Consider the following 21676-nt stretch of genomic DNA (forward strand, 5'->3'; position numbering starts at 1 on the left):
TACACACGAAGCAGCACGGATCTAGTCGTGTCAAAGGGTTAGTTTCAAAGTGGTCATACCTTTCTGCAACTGCTAAAAAGAACCATTGACTAAGTAGAGCGGTCAGTTTGAACTTCAGTCTCTTTGTGTGTTAATATTAACCTTCACAAATGTTCAGAACCACCCCAACTCATTTAGAGAAAGTCATTACATGGTGTTACCGCAAACTCTTCTATATCTTATTTCCACCATGCAAAGTTTCAAATCCTACTTCACAAATTGATTTAATTTTCTCAAACGTATTGGACCAAGACTAGACACACAGGAGACGTTGGCAATGTATGTCGCTATGCTAGGCTCTACTACAAGTCGTACATAGTTATATCTACTAATAAATAAATAAGTTGATCGAAAGGCAGTGTTTAATCCAAACAATCTTTATTGATGACCACACTATCAGCCACTAGCCTCGCTTTGGTTACCAGTGATTTTTCAAATGGGGGAAACAAAATGGCCGCAACTATGGCGACACTTTGTAGGTTTACGATGGGTACAGTTAAAACTTATCCAAGTCTAACAACACCAACAACAGTTGTATTCACAATCATACAATTTTATGTTATTTTATTTCAGACTCATTGTGAGTTGTAACTGATTTTCAAAATGTCAATCACCTTTTTAAAAAAATGTTACAGTTGTTACAGTTGTTTCCAAAGTATTTAGGGCGCAACTTGTTATGACGTGTTAATAATAATAATGACAATTAATTAAAACCTTAATCTTTTGTATTGTATTGCATTGTATTATTGCTTTGTTTTATATTTAATTAATATTAACTGATATTGAAAAATTAACAGATCTATAACAATATCACAGTCGTTCCAGTAAAAGAGTTTGTTTTCAATCAACATTTGAGACCAGTAGCCTCACAACTGACTGTCCATAACTCCTTCGCGAGCTCGTCGTCTTGAGCGAATGTCGACGGTTCATACTCCGCGGAGTTATCAAAGTACTTTCCAGAGAGTTCAGCCACCGATTCATCCAGAGCACAATGGAGCGTAGTTTGCGCTCCAGCCGTCTCGTCGATCAAGAACAACCTGAATAAAAAACTAGAGATTGAGAGTTTGTGAACAAACTCAAGGTGTTCGGTTTCCGGGAGTAAAAGCCTGGATTCAAAAACAAATATTACACCTTGCTTTGTTCTCAAGATTTGTAATAAATGGTTCAAATTACAAAAACTGTCAAAACCACATGATTACGTCATCTAGTAAAAGTGTATGTTTGGTGACGTCATCGGTAATATTTGTTTTAAACCAGACCTTTGCCAGACTTGTATGGTGTGATGGTAAAGCATCAAAGGATGTTTATTTCGACCTAAAAGACAATAAACCACGCCCTTTCAAATCATTTCACAGTCACTTCCCGTTTAAACAGGTCAAAAGGTCAACGAAAGTTCACCAACATATCCATTTCTGTCAAGTACGTAAAGCCCTTTCATATGATGTACAGATTGTCAAAATAGCTTATGTAGTTTAGGAAATATGAACTTAGGAAATATTGACTGACGACTGAAGAAAAGACTGTAAGGGGCATGTATGTTTTAACCGCCTTGAACGAAGACTATTCTTCATGAAGCTTTTTCGCGCTCTATTGATAACATTTTAAAAAAGAAGTAAACAAAAAAAAGTGGATCAAAAATAATGATTTTTTTAAATAATAATTTGAATTTTTATTACTCAAGAATGGATGACGTCATCATGACCTAACTAACACATTATTCCACTCCTAATGCATATCTAACTATGTGCGCGAAGTTTCAAGTTCATACGAGTGTGCTTTTGTTCGAGGACAAGGGACGAAGAGAAGAAGAAGATGAAAATCTGGATTGCTTTATTGATTTGTTTGTACTAAAGTTTTGTTTAATCCGGCAGTTTATTTTAGCAAGACCACTCCTAATTGCTTGGGCCTTATGCTTTAACCATTCTGTTTTCTTTGAATGTTTTGTATTGTAACATCCATGTCTGTGCATGGAGGTAGAAATAGATTAGTTTACGTAACGTCCTTTCCTACTAGAGAAAGTTTGAAAGGGCTTATGTTATTTCAGAGATTTTTTTCTTCAAAATATTTAACTCAAAATAACTTGGATAGTTGTTTTAACAAATAATCAAAACAATTGATGATTATGCTAAGTTCAAGAAGTAATAGATATCGTAATACTGACGTGAATTCCGTGGGCCCAAAACGCCCTTCACCCGGGGGGAGTGGTCGATCGATGTAACGTCTCTATTCTTCTCGGTGTTTAACCAAAACATTACCAATGTTCGTCATTTTGTACTGTTGTTTTCTCACATAATTAAAAGTCCCATGAATCACTGAAGTAGGTGGCCATCTCAGCGAAACTTCGTCTTCAATTCCACATTGACCACTAAGCCATCAGAAGGGTAACATTTGAACAATTTGACGCTGAAGATTGAAATGAAATCGTTTTCGCAGCGTTCTGCATAGCTATATAGCTCTATGCATATCACGCTATGGCACAGAGTACAACAAACTTGGCAGCATGCCACCAAATAAATTATGCCTAATACACTACACGTGTACGCCACAAGTGTTACGCACAACCAATGGGGAAATTTCGTAGTTCTTTATACAAGAAATTGTGAACTTTCAAACTCGATTTTGAACCAGAAGACGAGCTCAAAATGGGATCACGTCTGCGAGGCATTTACGGAGTTTTTAACGAACTTTCCGATGATGTGTCGATTGTAACAACCCATCATGTAGATCAAAAGTTATGATTTTTTGAAATAATAAACTTTGAAAATTCATAACTCAAGAATTGATGACGTCATCATGACATAATCAAACGGTTTCTTCTCCTTATACATATCTAACTATGTGTGAAGTTTCAACTTTATATGTGCTTGGGAAGTGTGATTTTTTTAGCGGACAATCGCCGCTAACAAGCAGAATGGGAGATCACTGGAGCGTGCTCTGCTGCACCGCTAATACACTACACGTTGTGTGTATGCCTACGTGCAATGTTTATGCACATACCAATGGGGATTTACGTTGTTCTTTAGACGTGAATTTTGAAATTTTCAACCTCTCTTTTGAGCCGGAAGACAACATCAAAATGGGGTCATGTCTGTGGGGCGTTTACGGAGTTTTCAATGACGATTCCGATGATGTTTCGATTGTAAAAATCCCTCATGTAGATCAAAAGTTATGATTTTTTGAATTAATAAACTTTGAATATTCATAACTCAAGAATTTATGACGTCATCATGACGTAACTCACACGGTTTCTTCTCCTAATAAATATCTAACTATGTGTGAAGTTTCAAGTTCATACGATGTTTGGAAGATGTTTTTGTAGGGGGACAAGGGACGTACAGAAGAAGAAGAAGAAGAAGAAGAAGAAGAAGAAGAAGAAGAAGAAGAAGAAGAAGAAGAAGAAGAAGAAGAAGAAGAAGAAGAAGAAGAAGAAGAAGAAGAAGAAGAAGAAGAAGAAGAAGAAGAAGAAGAAGAAGAAGAAGAAGAAGAAGAAGAAGAAGAAGAAGAAGAAGAAGAAGAAGAAGAAGAAGAAGAAGAAGAAGAAGAAGAAGAAGAAGAAGAAGAAGAAGAAGAAGAAGAAGAAGAAGAAGAAGAAGAAGAAGAAGAAGAAGAAGAAGAAGAAGTCTTGTGGCGGCGACATGCACCAGGTGTACATGACAATAAATTCTTGAGAGTTTTATCAGTTTGTACAGTTCTTGTCTTTTATTGCTCTTCTCAACTTGTACAGTTTCCTCGTTCTCAGTATACAACTCTCTCCAGGTATCTATGTGTTCACTCTGTTTACTGTCATTGACTGTGTTCAGTAGGTTCAATAGGTTCACTACGTAGTTCACTAGGTTCACGTAAAAACTGCAAGTTAAGGAACAATACACTCATTAAGTTTCAAGTAACTGAAGCAACATTAAACTGTGCTAACTATCTGTCACTAAGTAGAAACTGCTTATAACATGTGCATTTCAACTCCAAAAAACGTTACAGAACTTCATTAAATAAGTCATTAAAAAACACGACTTTCAAATAGTCCAAAACACCTAAAATTACTGCAAATGGAACTATGATACTCAAAGATGTATTTACCTGTGTCCAAGGTCTGTGGTAGAATGGAATGTGGACAAATTTAGATGGCAAAAAGGGGCTCAGAAATCTTAGCTTTAGTTTTACAATGTGGCTCGATTGTTTGTGGCTCGGCTGAAAATAGCGCCCTCAAGAGACAGAAGTCCGAGATAGAAAAATCAACATACCTGCTGTAACATGGCTCCTCTAATTTGAAATTTCAAATTAACCACAAAATAAAAAAAAAAAGATATGATAAACAACCTAGAGCAACAGTCTGATACTTCTCACTATACTACTTCACTCTAAACGTTGAAGGGTCCAACAGTTCCAACTAGTTGATGTAACACTTCCAAAAAGAGAAAACATGTTAAGATGGACACTGTCCTTATCAAATTTGTACTCTCTGCAACTTGAAACCACAAAAAAATCTTCTAGTTGTTTGGCTTCTCGGTGGGGATTCATCGGTTCATCAGTAACACAACCTTCTGGATGGGTCGTTCAAATGTGGAAGTACCAATTCGAAGCTTGACCTTTCGAACATGACCATCTTGTCCGGGGTAGGTTTCGATGATACGTGCAAGAGGCCAACGACATCTGGGCTGAGAGTCGTCTACCATCATGACAATGTCATCCTTGGCAAGGTTCCTCTTCGGCTTAGTCCACTTTTTCCGCTCTTGCAAGGTAGGTAGGAACTCAGACTTCCAACGTCTCCAAAACTCATTGGCTAGGTACTGCACACGACGCCATCTCCGATGGCTGTATAGATCCTGACGGACGAACACTCCTGGTAGGGGAAGGACAACCTTTGCCTTCAGTGTGAGCAGCTGACTTGGCGTGAGCGGTTCTAGAGAATCTGGGGACTTTGTATCAACATATGTGAGTGGTCGACTGTTGACAATGGTCTCTGCTTCTGTCATGAAGGTCCTCAATAGCTCATCATTCAACTGTTGACCATTCTGCTTCATGAGAGATGAGAGCGCACTTCTGGTTGAACGGGTCATTCTCTCCCATGCTCCTGCCATGTGACTGGCACTTGGGGGATTGAATTGAAAACAACCCAGTCACAGCTGTCCTTGAGTAGGTCTTGTGAGATCTTCTTATCGTCCATTTCGGCAGGGGCGGCGTCTAACTCATTTTTGCCTCCGATGAAGTTAGTACCCCTGTCAGATCGTAACTGCCTTACTGGACCTCTTCTGGACACAAAACGACGATAAGCATTTAGAAAAGAGTCCGTGTTCATGGAGTTTAAGGTCTCGATATGGACTGCTCGTGATGACATGCAAGAGAAGATTACTCCCCATCTTTTCAGCTCCTTTCGACCTTCCTTGATGATGAATGGGCCAAAGCAATCAACAGCACTATAGGTGAACGGTGGGGCTGGTTCCAGTCTGTCATCTGGTAGATCTTACATCTTTTGTTCACAAACAGCACCTCTTAGCTTTCGGCACGTTACACATTTCAACAGATGACTTGTGACAGCAGCTCTTGCTCCAACAATCCAATATCCAGCTTGGCGGATCGTTTTCAGTGTCATGCCTCGGCCAGAGTGACAGCTCTGTTTGTGGTAGTGCTCAATTACAATATTACTCACATGAGCATTACGTGGAAGAAGAATTGGATGCTTCACATCCTCTGGTACTGCTGCTCTCTTAATGCGGCCACCTACTCTCAGAATCCCATTATTGTCTAGAAATAGGTCTAGCGTGCACAGAGGACTAGTCTTGCTCACTGGTTGTGAAGATGGCTTGCTCAGGGTTGCGATCTCCTTGGGAAAGGCTTGAGCCTGCACCAGTCTCACAATCGCTCTTTCAGCATGTTGCATCTCTTCCACTGTCAAGGGAGGGTAGATTTTCATCCTGTCCTGAATCATGTGTTTGGTAATGGGGGCAGAAGACTTCTTTGAACTTCGGGTTCTAAGTTTCTCAATAAACCGAAGACATCCTGCTACAGCTCTCTTAAGTTGAAACCAGCTGGAGAAGTTCTGGAATCTATCCATCATACTCGCAAACACGGAATGTACGGCGTGTACGCTGAATACTGACACCTTCACTTCTGGGTCATCTTTCGGCGGCTGGAAACATTCCGTGGAGGCAGGAGGAGGGTCAGCTGAAGAAAGAAATTCTGGGCCTGTCCACCACAACTTACTATTGATCAACTTCGCTTTTAGTCTGCCGAGTGGTCTGGTTGCCAGCGATTTGTTACTTGGCAGTTTGATTTCGGTTTTCAGCGGAAGCGGCATCTCGAAATGGCCATCTTCTCTGGTGTGAATTCCATCCTTCATTTTCTGTAGGAATTTTCTATCTTCGATGGACATTTTCTCCTCACTGACTCTCTCGTTGAAATCAAACTCAAACATCTTGTTGACCTGGGTTGGGCTTATCTCCTTTGCCTGAGTGCGAAAGGCAAAATGGCATTGTCCTTCATTTGTTTTGGTTGCAAATCCAAAGGCACGGTTCTGATCATCAACAAAGCCACGATGCATCATACCAACAACACCCCATCCAAGTGCAGTGCGAACAGCATATGGGTCTTCTTCGTTTCCATGCACGACATCTCTAGGTCTAATTGCACGAGTGCAGTTGCAGCCAATTAGGAGTTCAATCTCTGCATCCGCATCGTAGGGGGGCAGCATATCTGCAACTTCTATCAGGTGTGGCCACTCTCTGACGATATCTGGGTTGGGAATCTGATTGGGATTTGCATTAATCGACTCTCTGGAATAGGTTCCTGGTAGTGGGATTTGTATGTCTGAAGTCAATCCCCTTACAACTAGTCCGTTGATCTTCTTTGACAAGATTGTTTTCTTTGCTAGTATTGTAGATAGGCTCAATTGTACTGTTTCTCCGTCAACACCAAGCTTCTGAAGAGTGGAATCCGTGATGAAGCAGGAGTCAGCATGTTCATCCAGCAAGGCATACACAACAACACTGGTGAGTGGGTCATCTTCGTGATGGAGTACAACAGGTACTATCAGTGTGTGTGACCAGCTCTTATCAGTGGTATTGAACGTCTGGACTGAATGTGCAGTTGCTGACTTCTCTTCCCTGTTAGGTGTAATGATTATCTTTTCCTTTTCCTCTACAGGCTGTGTCTTAGAGTAGTCATGTAGGAGTGTTGGATGAAGACGACCACAGTTGGCGCACTGCCTTTTATTTCTGCAGTCGTGTCGTCTATGTCCCCATTTGAGACATCCATAGCACAAACCTCGTTTCTTGATGAGGTCTTGCCTATCGGTCAGTGTCATTGTGATGAAGTCGTTACATGACTCAAGATCATGATGAGCCTTGCACAAGATGCAAGCACGATTAGTATTCGATGATTTTGATGAACTCTTGTCTATGCTATCAAATGTGCTTGGGTTAAATGACACTTCATCCGTCTTTGAAGTAAAACTTCTCACTCCGTGGGCTTTCTGTGGTTTAGCTTCATCCTTCTTGCTTTCTTCTAATTTAATCTTGAACGGACTGCACGCAACACGGGCTTCTCTCTTGACAAATTTACACAGCTCGGAGAATGGGGGGTAATCATCGTGCTTCTTTTCAGATGGGGAATCCTTGCCATAAATCCACCTATCAATGATGCGCAGCCATTTTTCTTGAATGTTACGGGCCAGTTTTGAAAGGATTATCTTATGCTCAACTGGATCATCAAGAACTTTCAGTTGACTTAGGGTAGACATGGCCGTCTCACAATGATGCATGAAGTCAGACAGATTTCGAAGTGCTTTGCCATCTCCATACTTTATTAATGGCCATCTTTCAATCTTTTCTCTGTACGTCTGGGCGACCATCATCTTATCACCGTACCGTTCGGCAAGAACTTTCTTGGCTCCAATATATGCATCATCGGTGTTTAGGGCAAGCAGTCCTTTAATGCACTCTCTGGCTTCTCCAGCTGTATATCGCCCAAGGTAGTAAAGTCGATCAGTGGCAAGGGGGTATCTTTCTTCAACCAGTACATTGAAGGAGTTAATCCATACTGGGTAGTCGTACACACTGCCTTTGAAAATTTCAGGTTCCTTTTTTGGAAGTTTTTCTTGTTTATTTGTCAGTATATCTGCAAGTGTAGTTATGGCACTGATCAAGTCATTCGGCTGCTTAGCAGAAGTACATGTAGAGTCCTTTGAGGCACCATCATTAGTGTTCGATGACAAATTACTGAGGTTACTCATCCGGGATACAGAGTTAAGAGATAAGCGACTTGAGTAAGTAGATACGCTGTCTGATGATTGAGTGGGTGCACTTGGTTTTGAAGCTTCATAATGGTAGTAGGGGGTATTGGAGCTCTCATTATCAGCGGTAAAGTTTGTCATGGGTTTTCCTTCAGCGTCTTCACCAACAGGGGGGCTATGTTTATCCCCATCTTGCATAGGGTCCTTCAGACCATAAAACTGCTCCAGAACTTTCAAGCGTGCTGTGCTCACATCCATTTCAGTTTGAATGTTCAGCTGATCAACTTCTCTTTTCAATTTTAATTGTGAAATTTGCATTTCATGCATGCGGTCAATTGCAGCTGAACGTGTGGCAAGTTCAGCGCGTCTTTGTTGTTCTTCGATGCGAAGGAGTTTTGTTTTTGAACTTGAATTTGAAGATCTTGAACTTGCTCTTGATGTGTTAGTTTTTCTTGTGTTGTCACTTATTACTGAGGCTGAATCTCCAAGCTCAAGATCATCCATGGCTGTTTTCTTTGAGTCCTTCGGTTTTCTACTTCCAAAATACTGAGCACCCTTTTCTGTCAATTTTATTTTTCTTCCTCTCTTACTCTGCAATCCGTCTGTTTCCATCGGTAATTAATTCAATGGACAGTTTTTACTGTGGCGGCGACATGCACAAAGTGTACATGACAATAAATTCTTGAGAGTTTTATCAGTTTGTACAGTTCTTGTCTTTTATTGCTCTTCTCAACTTGTACAGTTTCCTCGTTCTCAGTATACAACTCTCTCCAGGTATCTATGTGTTCACTCTGTTTACTGTCATTGACTGTGTTCAGTAGGTTCAATAGGTTCACTACGTAGTTCACTAGGTTCACGTAAAAACTGCAAGTTAAGGAACAATACACTCATTAAGTTTCAAGTAACTGAAGCAACATTAAACTGTGCTAACTATCTGTCACTAAGTAGAAACTGCTTATAACATGTGCATTTCAACTCCAAAAAACGTTACAGAACTTCATTAAATAAGTCATTAAAAAACACGACTTTCAAATAGTCCAAAACACCTAAAATTACTGCAAATGGAACTATGATACTAAAAGATGTATTTACCTGTGTCCAAGGTCTGTGGTAGAATGGAATGTGGACAAATTTAGATGGCAAAAAGGGGCTCAGAAATCTTAGCTTTAGTTTTACAATGTGGCTCGATTGTTTGTGGCTCGGCTGAAAATAGCGCCCTCAAGAGACAGAAGTCCGAGATAGAAAAATCAACATACCTGCTGTAACAAGTATCAATAAAAAAAAAAAAACGAACAAAAATAAGAGGTGTTCAGGGCTGTTGGCCCGAACACCTAATAAGATGTTTAGTGGTTAGCTGCTCAATTACATGATGAAATCAACAACTAAAGCCCTTTTCACACTACAGAGCCATTTCCCGGGAAATAAACTCCCGGGAAAATCCCGGGAGTTTTTAACCCCACCGCCACCCCAGCAACCGTTCTCACTATCCCAATTTGGTAACTCCCGGGAGTACTATTTCCCAGGAATATGCACGGTCGTTTCACACTTACGATCAAACCCCAGGAAATGTGGTAAACAGGTCAGCCCATGCGGAAGTTACAATGTTTGTGGACGGAAGTCCGTTCCCATAATGCCACGCGGCCGGCTGCAAAATCCTTGCCACATGCGACCCAAAATGGCTGCACATAAATTGTGTATTTGCGTGTTGTTATACCAATATATTGTGTGATTACGGCGGAGAAGAAGTCTTGCAGTTCGGGGAAGACGTCGCTGACGTCTTGTCAGGAGAAGACGATTGCTGTGACAGTGTTTTAAAGACATGCGGTATAACAATCGGATGGAATTTGTCGTGCGATTGACGGGTTTCATGGCACTTGCTGAAGTATTGGTCAAAGGTCAATCTGGTTTACCATGAAGAGCGGCCACTGGTGGTGGGAGCAAGTTGCTATTAGAAAAAGCGAAAGGGAGCTTTCTACTCTGCGACAATTGTTTTCTTTCTTTTGAGAACTGTAATTGAATGGACTTTTGTGTCCGTGTTTTACCCACAGGTTTTGTGTTGGCGTTCATCTCAATTTTTGCCTGTTCACACTATAGTTATTTCCCGGGAAATTCCCGGGAACTTTTGGTTGATCTGTTCACACTACAAAAATACTCCCGGGAATTTCCCGGGAAATGATGTTTTCCCAGGAAAAAATTCACCCTGCTCAGGGGCAGGGTTGAGGGAATCAACCCTGGGGTAAGGCCTAGAAATTTTCTGAATGGCATTTTCGAAGGATTGCATAATAATGTCCATGATGTTAGGGCCAAGATAATTAAAGGTTTTATAGAAAAAACACCGCATGGTCGATTTTGCACAATCTGACAATAGCAGTAGAAGCAGAAGAAGCAATCTTCCCTTCCAACATCCACAGTGCTGTTTTCCCATCGTGCAAAGAAAGAACACTGAATAGGCTTTAACCCTATATTGGCCAGCATTTTTTCATGGCTTCATAACGACTTTTAAATGTATGTTTCTTCTAAAAAGAAATGTTTGCAAGAGAACACTTATGCAATAGAAAATATTTAGGCCTTGAAAAACAAAACTAGTATCCTACAGACCTAAAGTCTTTTTTACCCAAGGTTTTCAGTTTGTTTGCAATGGGCAGGGGTCCGTTCATACCCAGCACCACGCAGGGAGTCAGCAAATTTTGAGAAAACTTTCCCGTGTCTTGTAGGCCTATGCCCATCTAGCTGTTTTTGGACTGCATCGTCGGCCCAAAATGCAACTAGTTTCACTCCATCGGTCACTTCTACCCATCGTAAGAAATTGAGCAACAAATTAAGCTAAAATATTTACTGTCAGGTTGTAGACAGCAATGTCGATCGATGAACTCAAATCTGACTCTGAACAACACAAGTCCACCAACGGCCAAGTACATGTAAAAATACGAAATACCATACACACATGGCGTGTGTACGAGAAGGAAGCTTGTTCACGCCAACTATTTATTCTATTCCTATTCCATTCACGTGGTCAATTTTTTTAATTCATATATTTATTTGTAAATTACAGATGTTATTCACTTTTATTTTCGTACCTAAACGTAAACACTTTCAGAAGGAGAAAACAAAAAAGGGCTATTGTTACCACGCGAATTATTTGGCGCGCTATTTTTGACGTCTGTGACCTTTCGAAATTAATGACGTCTCAACACAGTGGAAGCAAAAGGTGGGGTAAGTTAGACCCGCTTTCGTTCTCACTAAATGCTTTTCCCGGGAAAAACGTTTTTCCCCGGGGTTAACGCCTTTAACCCTACCCCTTAACTGGGTAAATTATTTCCCGGGAAAATGTTATTTCCCGGGAATTTTTTTGTAGTGTGAACAGATCGACTAACATTTCCCGGGAGTTTCCCGGGAAATACCTGTAGTGTGAAAAGGGCTTAAATGTCTCATGTTAACTACACAAAATTATTTTCAAGAAATTAACACTAACACTTACCAGAAAAATGGAGAAAACACATAGTACATTGCACCCCATATAGGCGATCTGTTCATGCTGGTTTTCAAAATCGGTGTATAAATTGCCCCTGGGTGGTTTGAGGTGGAAATTAGCCCACTAGCCTTCTCTCGTTTCGCCAACTCTCGGGCGAAGAGGACATTCGCGAGTTTGCTACTCGGGTACTTCTCAAGATGTGGATACAGGAAATTCGCTACATTCGGGTCTTCTCGCGTCATGTTCGGCTCTGGGGCAAATGCGTGAACCCAAGATGATACAGTAACGACCCGTTTGAGGGCGCTTTTCTTCACTAAGTCCAGGAGGAGATTTGTGAGGAGAAAGTGACCGAAGTGGTTGGTGCCGAAGACAAAATCAAAATTGTCTTTGGTAACAGAGCCTTCTTTCACGACAGCAACACCTACAAAAGAAGAACAAAATAAAGCTTCAGCTAATGGAGGCATATGCCTAAATGGGTATTTTTTTACAATAAAACGACGAGGGAAATAAACAAATGTTTTGACCAACTCAAGGTGTAGGCGGAAGGCCTTCATCTATTTATTACTTTGTTTTAAACACTTTTTTTGCCACACAAATTGTATCTGTATATTCATTTTGGTTTTACTCATATACACAGACGTGTGTTAGCACTGTATAATCAGTACTTTCCCGAGTTCTGTGAAACAAATCACAGCCTAAATTATTACTGGGTGGGATGAACCCACGACCGTTCCAATTCCAGAGCAGTGTCTCACAAACTAGACCACTGCCAAGGTTGCCTGGTAGCTAGAGGCAGTTTGAATCATGCTTTAAGGCCGAGTTATAGTTGGTCGCGCGATGGTCGGGCGATGGAAAATTTGACGCGCGATCATAAAAAGACATGGTTTTAAGGCCTCAGTCTTAGGATTGTGCGCATGATTTCCATCGCGCGACCGACTACAAACTGGCCTTTAGCAGCGGGTATACTGCAACGATAGTATCCACTCTAAAGTACCACTCTGCTTACCTGCATTGTTAATTAGTATATCTAGTCTGTCTTCAGTTTCAATGATCTGTTGGGCGAACTCTCTGACCGACTGCAAGCTGGACAGATCGAGACGACGGACCACAACCTGCGAGTTACCCGTACTACTCTTGATGTCCTTCGCTACGTCTTCGGCCTTCTGTAGATTGCGACAGGCGAGGATGACCCGAGCTCCTCGCCTAGCCAAGTCCAAAGCTGTCGTCTTACCGATGCCAGAGTTACCTCCTTTTAAAAGAAGCCAGAAAAACAGCAGGGGTCAGAGAAAAACCATGTGGTTCAAAATACAATAAATTGGCAATTATTATTCACTTTGCAAATTGCTTTTGACTAATTTCACTAGTCAGTGAAACTTGTGGAAACATAAACAAATTTGGTTGTGGTTTATTGAAAATTCATTTGCAAAGTTTAAATTTTATCAGCCTGATGGACTGCTTTTTCCTAATTCACTTATAAGCAGACCCCGTGGGCAAGAGACCCGAAGATTGACAGGACACTTATTGGACAGAGATTATGTTGAGGTGGGTCCCTACATATTTAGGGCCTGTCAAGCCCATACATAATAGACTTGTGGACAAGTCGTTTATGGTCCCGTCCCATGCGGCGAGATAGTCGAGTTGCAGCGGTGCTCTCCGCGCGAACTGCTGGTTGCGCGACTACTGCGCTCTGCCCGACTCTTGAGTAGAGGTCGGCAACCAGCAGTTCACGCAAGAGCAGTGACAACTTGACTATCTCACCGCGTGGGACCATTAACGACTTGTCCACAAGTCTAATACATTATGGCTGTCAACTCAAATGTAAACAAGTTTTTAACCACACCAAGGAGACAACTTTTAAATACAAAGTAAGGCGATCAGAATGTGTACTGGATTGATGGTCTATTGAATGAGGAAAATCAAGACAGTCGGTCATCAGGGCCAATTAATTTCATGGAACATGAGCTCAAAAATTTGCTTACCATAAAATTTCTTCCTGAATTAAAAACACTGGACTACAATGTATATTGGTAACTGTCAAAGACCAGTCCTCTCACTTACTGTATCTCAACATATGCATCAAATAAGAAACCTGCGAAAATTTAAGCTCAATTGGTCGTCGAAGTTGCGAGATAATAATGTAAGAAAAACACCCTTGTCACACAAAGTTGTGTGCTTTCAGATGCTTGATTTCGAGACCTCAAAGTCTGAGGTCTCGAAATCACTGCTCTCCCCATTGCTTGTTACCAAGTTAGGTTGTATTCTATTTTTATAGATAATTTGCGTAATTATCAATAGTGTCCACTGGCTTTAATTAATAAAAACAGGATTACCAACCAAATCTTTTACATGATTTGCAGGATATAATAAGCAAACAACACAGCTGAATATGATACCTGCAGTAACAAGCAAAATCATGTGAGTAGAAATTTGGTTGGTAATCCTGTTTTAATCAAGGAAGTAGGGTCAATACTGGGGCAAACATTAACATTGGGTCAATAAATACCGGGCCAACATTCAGCCAATATTGGGCCAACATCGGGACAACATAAGGCCAACGTCGAGCCAGCATCGGCGACCAGCATTGGGCCAATAACGCGGCAATGAGCAAAACGGTACTGGCCCAATGCCGGCAGCCAGCATTGGGCCATAATGGCAGCCAGCATTGGCCCAGTATTGGACCAATGCTGTTATGTTTGTTGGGGAAGTTTGAAGTTTTTGTAGCAGCTCTATGTTTAGTGAGCCCATGTCTATTTTGAGTTCTGTGAAAAGGAAGGAGTAACTATAGAATACAGGTACACTCGGAGCTCTATCTGCGCCTCCGCGGAGGCGGAGTCGCGGTCACGTACGTTTTAAGTAACTTGGTCGTAGCATGGAGGAAGAAAATAGCTCTGTACTACTTGATTGTATTGAGTGCGATTGATGAATACAGCAGATAAAATGTTAGGGTCGTAGGGAGTCAAAGTGTGACGTGAGTGGTGAGGTAGGTGAAGCAGCCGATAGAGGGCGTTTTAGGAAGACGTGCATAGACCTTATCGCAAATACCAATGCGCAAGCGCAAACTGTTGAATGAGGTGCATTGTGGGATATATATGAATCAAATTTGTAATCAGCTAGACCACAATGCAACTAATTCCAAGCTTTACGAAAAGTATTTGCGAAAAGGTCTATTTGATGCAATCGTGAAGACGGGGAAGCTGGAAGCGTGGAGGCGCGGAGTTGCGATGTTGACAATGGCCGATAGAGGGCGTCTTTAGGAAGACGAGCATATGATGCAATCGTGAAGACGGGGAAGGTGGAGGCGCGGAGGCGCGGAGGCGCGGAGACGCGGTGTGGACAATGGCCGATAGAGGGCGTCTTTAGGAAGACGAGCATATGATGCAATCGTGAAGAAGGGGAAGGTGGAGGCGCGGTCGGGCTTTCTTTCCCTTTTTTAAACAATCCTCTAATGGGGTCAAGTGTATGAGGGCAATATTAATAATTGTACGGAATTCGGGCTTTCTTTCCCTTTTTTAAATAATCCTCTATTGGGGTCAAGTGTATTAGGGCAATATTAATTATTGTATGGAATTCGGGCTTTCTTTCCCTTTTTTAAATAATCCTCTAATGGGGTCAAGTGTATTGGGGCAATAATAATAATTGTACGGAATTCGAGCTTTCCCTTTCCCTTTTGTTTAAACCCTCTAATAAGGTCAAATGTATGAGGGCAATATTAATTATTGTACAGAATTCGGGCTTTCTTTCCCTTTTTTAAATAATCCTCTATTGGGGTCAAGTGTATTAGGGCAATATTAATTATTGTACGGAATTCGGGCTTTCTTTCCCTTTTCTTAAATAATCCTCTATTGGGGTCAAGTGTATTAGGGCAATATTAATTATTGTACGGAATTCGGGCTTTCTTTCCCTTTTTTAAATAATCCTCTTTTGGGGTCAAGTGTATTAGGGCAATATTAATTATTGTACGGAATTCGGGCTTTCTTTCCCTTTTTTAAATAATCCTCTAATGTATTAGGATTCGGCCTTTAATTTTTTCCCTTTTGGAAATAATCCTCTTTTGGGGTAATATGTAGTACGGCAATATTAAAAGTTATTAATTATTTGTACGGAGTTCCCATAATTATTTAAATAATCATCATGGTCTTGTGAGTTATCGTATAAAATAAATTGACATCACAGCGCAGTTGTGTATTTTCGAGCCTAATGAGGGCGCTGTTGTGCATCTTTCAGAGTGCCCCCTAGGTTGCCAAATATTTATAGTTAAGCAACAGAGCGCGACCTCAACTCCAGTGTACTGTGTACGTATGAACGTCACCGCGACTCCGTCTCCGCGGAGGCGCAGTGGAAGCTTCGAAGTGTACCTGCATTCTATAGTTGTGCCTTGGACCGATTTATGTCCAATCCACTCCGTATCCTCGGAGTGTATTGGACCGATTTATTATGGGGCTACCCGGATATACTTCAGCCCTTAGACGTACTATAGACAGTACGCCAATAGATGTCTATCTAGCTTAGACATAGCTCTCTAGGCTTAGATCATAAACACACACACACTGACCATAGACTAGAGCAAGGAACTGATATACCTTACCTGTTACGATCACAGTTTTCCCGTCAAGTACCACATCGCTGTTGAAATACCGTCTGCTAGCAATAAACTGCCAATAATAAACCCCGTACAACGCTACCAAAATCGGCAGCACCCACTTGATAATAGCGGACAGGCAAGCCATCGTATACACCAGCTATTCGAGAGGCTTTTGCTTCTCGATCTACTGAGTGATGTTGTTCACACGGAGTATAAACCTTCATTCGAGTAATAAAACTGGCCACAATGCTGGTACTGGTGGTTTGTACAGACTAGAGTGGCATGTTCCGGTTATCGCTGCACTCCTCAGCGGCATGTGTCAAAAACATGTCGCTACACTTGGGGGGGGGGGGGGGGGGGGGCGTTCGTGGTTTGTGTTATGGAACGCCAAAGAGGCAAATACTCCAATCAACACAACGATCGATCTTTTGAGTCATCGATCGGTCGGTCTTTTAAGTTGATAGATCGATTGCAAAATACCGATGAGCTTACATCAATGTGTATCTCGTGATTGTGGTGTTTTATTTGCCACCATTGCACACGAAGCAGCACGGATCTAGTCGTGTCCAAGGGTTAGTTTCAAAGTGGTCATACCTTTCTGCAACTGCTAAAAAAAACCATTGACTAAGTGGAGCGGTCAGTTTGAACTTCAGTCTCTTTGTGTGTTAATATTAACCTTCACAAATTTTCAGAACCACCCCAACTCATTTAAAGAAAGTCATTACATGGTGTTAACGCAAACTCTTCTATATCTTATTTCCACCATGCAAAGTTTCAAACCCTACTTCACAAATTGATTTAATTTTATCAAACGTATTGGACCAAGACTAGACACACAGGAGACGTTGGCAATGTATGTCGCTATGCTAGGCTCTACTACAAGTCGTACATAGTTATATCTACTAATAAATAAATAAGTTGATCGAAAGGCAGTGTTTAATCCAAACAATCTTTTTTGATGACCAGACTTTCAGCCATTAGCCTCGCTTTGGTTACCAGTGATTTTTCAAATGGGGGAAACAAAATGGCCGCAACTATGGCGACACTTTGTAGGTTTACGATGGGTACAGTTAAAACTTATCCAAGTCTAACAGCACCAACAACAGTTGTATTCACAATCATATAATTGTATGTAATTTTATTTCAGACTCATTGTGAGTTGTAACTGATTTTCAAAATGTCAATCTCCTTTTTAAAAAAATGTAACAGTTGTTACAGTTGTTTCCAAAGTATTTAGGGCGCAACTTGTTATGAAGTGTTTATAATAATAATGACAATTAATTAAAACCTTAATCTATTGTATTGTATTGCATTGTATTGCTTTGTTTTATATATAATTAATATTAACTGATATTGAAAAATTAACAGATCTATAACAATATCACAGTCGTTCCAGTAAAAGAGTTTGTTTTCAATCAACATTTTAGACCAGTAGCCTCACAACTGACTGTCCATAACTCCTTAGCGAGCTCGTCATCTTGAGCGAATGGCGACGGTTCATACTCTGCGCAGTTATCAAAGTACTTTCCGGAGAGTTCAGCCACCGATTCATCCAGAGCACAATGGAGCGTAGTCTGCGCTCCAGCCGTCTCGTCGATAAATAGCATCCTGTATACAAAATGAAAATGTGTAGTTGGTGATCAAATTGAAAATGAGCTATCGCGCAGTCAGCGACATAAACATGTTAAAGTCACCTGGAAGTGGTATTTGTCATAATAAAGCTTTTGTCACTATGTCATTTGATGAGGGCAATATGAAAAAACAATTAACCAAAGGTAAAAACAAATTAGTTTCCATGTTATTTACAAATTTGAAAATAAGTCCGACCCGAGAGGGCGCTCTTCGTGACGTCAATCAAGACGTCAATGAATCTCATGCTGTGCCAACACAAGAAAGTGACGCTTGGCACAAGCTAAAAACATGCCCTCAAAGTTGAAACAATACCTGAAAAACAAAGCATACATGCCTGGATGAAGCAAAGAAAATTTGTTTAGAACAATTAATTTCAAGAAACTTCTAATTACATTTTTAACAATAACACTTACCACATTAACGGAGAAAACATATAGTACATTACGCCCCGTATAGGCGATCTGTGGTCCACAATTGTTTTCCAAATCGGGGTAAAAATTGCACCTGGATGGAGAGAGGTGGAAATCAGCCCACTAGCCTTCTCTCGTCTCGCTAACTCTCGGGCGAAGAGGACATTCGCGAGTTTGCTAAGTGGGTACTTCTCAAGATGTGGATACAGAAAGTTCGCTACATTCGGGTCTTCTCGGGTCATGTTCGGCTGTGGGGCGCGTCCATGAGCTAAGGACGATACAGTAACGACCCGCTTGAGGGCGCTTTTCTTCAGTAGGTCAAGGAGGAGATTTGTGAGAAGAAAGTGACCGAAGTGGTTGGTGCCGAAGACAAAATCAAAATTGTCCTTGGTAACAGCGCTTGCTTTCATGGCAGCAGCTGCAACACCTGAACAAGAAAAAAAGAAAAAAAACAGGCATTTAAAAAAATAAAATAACAAATTATTTTAACAATTAAAATAATACAGGGGATCTATACCAAAATGTTATATGCAACTCAAAGTGTACGTTCATTTATAATAAGGGAATTTAATGTGCTTATAGCCGGTTTTAAACGCTCTGTTTAATACCGGTTGCAGTCTGGATGCGATAATTACCCGAGCCGGAAATGGTAAGGCCCTCTGGTAAAAACTCCTTATAAGGAGAATTGGCGTGCGCTTAACGTGTATCGCGTGATGAGGCGCAGGTGTTCCAGCCGTTGCTCTCGACCAATAGGAATGAGTAAATTGACTTACAAACACAGGTGCAAGCTCGTATGTCACGCTCATGTTTAATAAACACTTCTGGCTATGGTTATCATCCGTTTAAACATCCCCACGTGATGTTCTCTCAACCAATCAAAATAGAAAAACTGTCCCAGGTATTTATGAATGTTGTCTAGATACTTTGCGCCACACAAATTTTGTCGACAATATTTAAAAGTTGTCGATACTGTTTAAAGTACCGTTGTGCTTACCTGCATTATTAATTAGTATATCTAGCCTGTCTTCTGTTTCAATGATCTGTTGGGCGAACTCTCTGACCGACTGCAAGCTGGACAGATCGAGATGACGGACCACAACTTGCGAGTTACCCGTACTACTCTTGATGTCCTTCGCTACGTCTTCGGCCTTCTGTAGATTGCGACAGGCGAGGATGACCCGAGCTCCACGCTGGGCCAAGTCCAATGCCGTCACCCGACCGATACCAGAGTTGGCTCCTTTTGAAAGAAGCAGGAAAAACAGCGAGAGAAAAGTACAATTTACCAAAGTCGATCAATAATTTATTAATTTTTGTTTTTTACCCGTATTATAATTGTAAAACATGTAAACAGTAAACTTACTTATAAACGCAATGGCACCTTACTACAGTGTGGGCGGTACTGAGACTCTGTTCCCCAGGCATGCTTTACAAATAAGTGGCTTTAGCTACGGCTTGACTGCACATGATTAAGCGTTGAAGCGTTGCATACCAGTGGAAGCCACAGCCGGAGCCGGAGCCGCCACAGCCTCAAAGCCTTTATAAGCCTTCCCAACAGACTTTACACGTCCGCCCACTTCTCCTAGCGACTCAGCCCAGTCTATCATCTTAGTCCCAAGCATGGTGAATATTTTAAAGATCTTCAAAATTTGTTTTGTGTAATTCATTGATAAGGGTGATTTTTTTGTTATGGATTGTGAATTATAAGAACGGCCACATTTGCTAGAATTGTTCAACTTGGGCATTTACCGATAGATGGCGAAACATCGACTTAAGGCTGGCTCGGAGGGGCTGGGCAAGTCTATGTGTGTGTGTTTTGAAACAGCCTTTTTTAATTTTGATCCAGGTGTTTGTGTGATCATGGAGTGTGAACAAGATATCCCTTCTCAACTAATTTCCAGTAATTCTGGACACTATTGGTAAATTGCCAAAGACTTACTTGATCTTGGTGTATCTCAAGCATAAAATAACAAACCCGTGAAAATTTGAGCTCAATTTGTCGTCGAAGTTGCTAGGTAATAATGGAGGAAAAAACACCCTCGTCACACGACGTGATATGCTTTCAGATGCTTGATTTCGGGACCTCAAAATGTAATTCTGAGGTCTCAAAATCAAGTTTAAATATTTTTGGGGAAAATAAACTACACCTCAGATGGAGCCAGTGTCTTTAAGGTTTACGGTGACCAGAATCAAGTACATGTTTACCGTGGTGAGAAAAATCATGACAGCCGGTCATGAAAGAAATATTAGCACCACACTGGTTATCATAGGCCTACCTGTAACGATCACCGTTTTCCCGTTGAGTACCACATCACTGGTTAAATACCGTCTACTAGCAATAAACTGCCAATAGTAAACCCCGTACAACGCTACCAAAATCGGCAGCACCCACTTGATGGTAGCGGACAGGCAGGCCATCGTATACACCAGCTATTCAGGAGGCGTTTGCTTCTTTTTAATCGTTTGAGTTCAGTATAGTTCACCAGGAATTATCCGGCGTCCAGCTTTCAGCACTCAAATAAAGTACACTTTTAATTGGATGTCCTAGATGTATATTCGCGCACAGTCTATAATAATGTGATGGTCATAATCAGTACTGGCCATGATTAATATGCAACCCAATCTATATGTTTACATTACCCAAACATTTTTAGTGTGCCGAGATAATCTTATAATCTTTGATTGTAAGCCTTGCTCTATGCTAGCCCCGTATGCTGGATGGAACCATGGAGGCTGCGACCAGTGGCCAAACGACCTCCTTACATACACTTACAAAGGTTGTGGGTTCGAAATTCACCGGAGTAAAATGCTTGTGATTTTTGTTCACAAAGCTCAGGATCAAACAATTGAGTTTACCGAGTTATGTAATAGCGGCGCGGACCTGTTGCCATTTGTAACATTCGACTCCCAAATAGCAAGGTCGATGGTACATTCTAAGCAAATATTATAATCTTTTGAACTTTGATATGCCAGCTCTATATGTTAGAACCATGGGGCCTGCGAACAGTGGCGGCCAGATGACCTCTATATAAAAACTTGCAAAAGTCGTGGGTTCGAATCACAACGGAGTATGCTTGTGATTTTTATTCACAAAGCTCAGGAAAGGCGTAGTGAGTACACAGGGTGTATAAAAAAAACCTATACACTTTTGAAATATCTGCCGAATAGAAAATAATTAATGTTTGGTTGAGCACTGCTCATTTTTGTAAAGGGTATGGTTGCGCAGGATATATCCTTCCAATGTGTGAGCGGTAAGTTCTCTTACTTTAGCCTGCTACTGTTGGTGTTTTTAACAATACCTTGTCATACTCGCTTGACAA

At 41.1% G+C, this 21676-nt stretch overlaps 2 protein-coding genes across 4 annotated transcripts; both read right to left on the reverse strand.

The window, feature by feature from the left end:
- Positions 1-118: 118 nt before the first annotated feature.
- Positions 119-16646, reverse strand: LOC139938489 (retinol dehydrogenase 12-like). 3 transcript variants are annotated; one of them, XM_071934049.1, is made up of 4 exons: positions 16321-16646; positions 12742-12984; positions 11742-12156; positions 119-1088 (listed from the first exon to the last, which is right to left on the reverse strand). In XM_071934049.1, exons 1-4 carry the CDS (start codon positions 16460-16462, stop codon positions 884-886), a joined length of 1005 nt encoding a protein of 334 aa, XP_071790150.1. In that variant the 5' UTR covers positions 16463-16646; the 3' UTR covers positions 119-883. The 3 variants fall into 3 exon arrangements, with proteins under 3 accessions (XP_071790150.1, XP_071790151.1, XP_071790149.1); XM_071934050.1 differs by having other exon boundaries at positions 120-1076; XM_071934048.1 differs by lacking the exon at positions 119-1088 and adding an exon at positions 8793-9127.
- Positions 16647-16998: 352 nt separating this feature from the next.
- Positions 16999-21013, reverse strand: LOC139938554 (retinol dehydrogenase 12-like). Its single transcript, XM_071934126.1, has 4 exons — positions 20633-21013; positions 19354-19596; positions 18363-18786; positions 16999-17925 (listed from the first exon to the last, which is right to left on the reverse strand). Exons 1-4 carry the CDS (start codon positions 20772-20774, stop codon positions 17733-17735), a joined length of 1002 nt encoding a protein of 333 aa, XP_071790227.1. The 5' UTR covers positions 20775-21013; the 3' UTR covers positions 16999-17732.
- Positions 21014-21676: the final 663 nt, after the last annotated feature.

The sequence above is a fragment of the Asterias amurensis genome, chromosome 6 (assembly GCF_032118995.1).
Source record: "Asterias amurensis chromosome 6, ASM3211899v1".
NCBI lineage: Eukaryota > Metazoa > Echinodermata > Asteroidea > Forcipulatida > Asteriidae > Asterias > Asterias amurensis.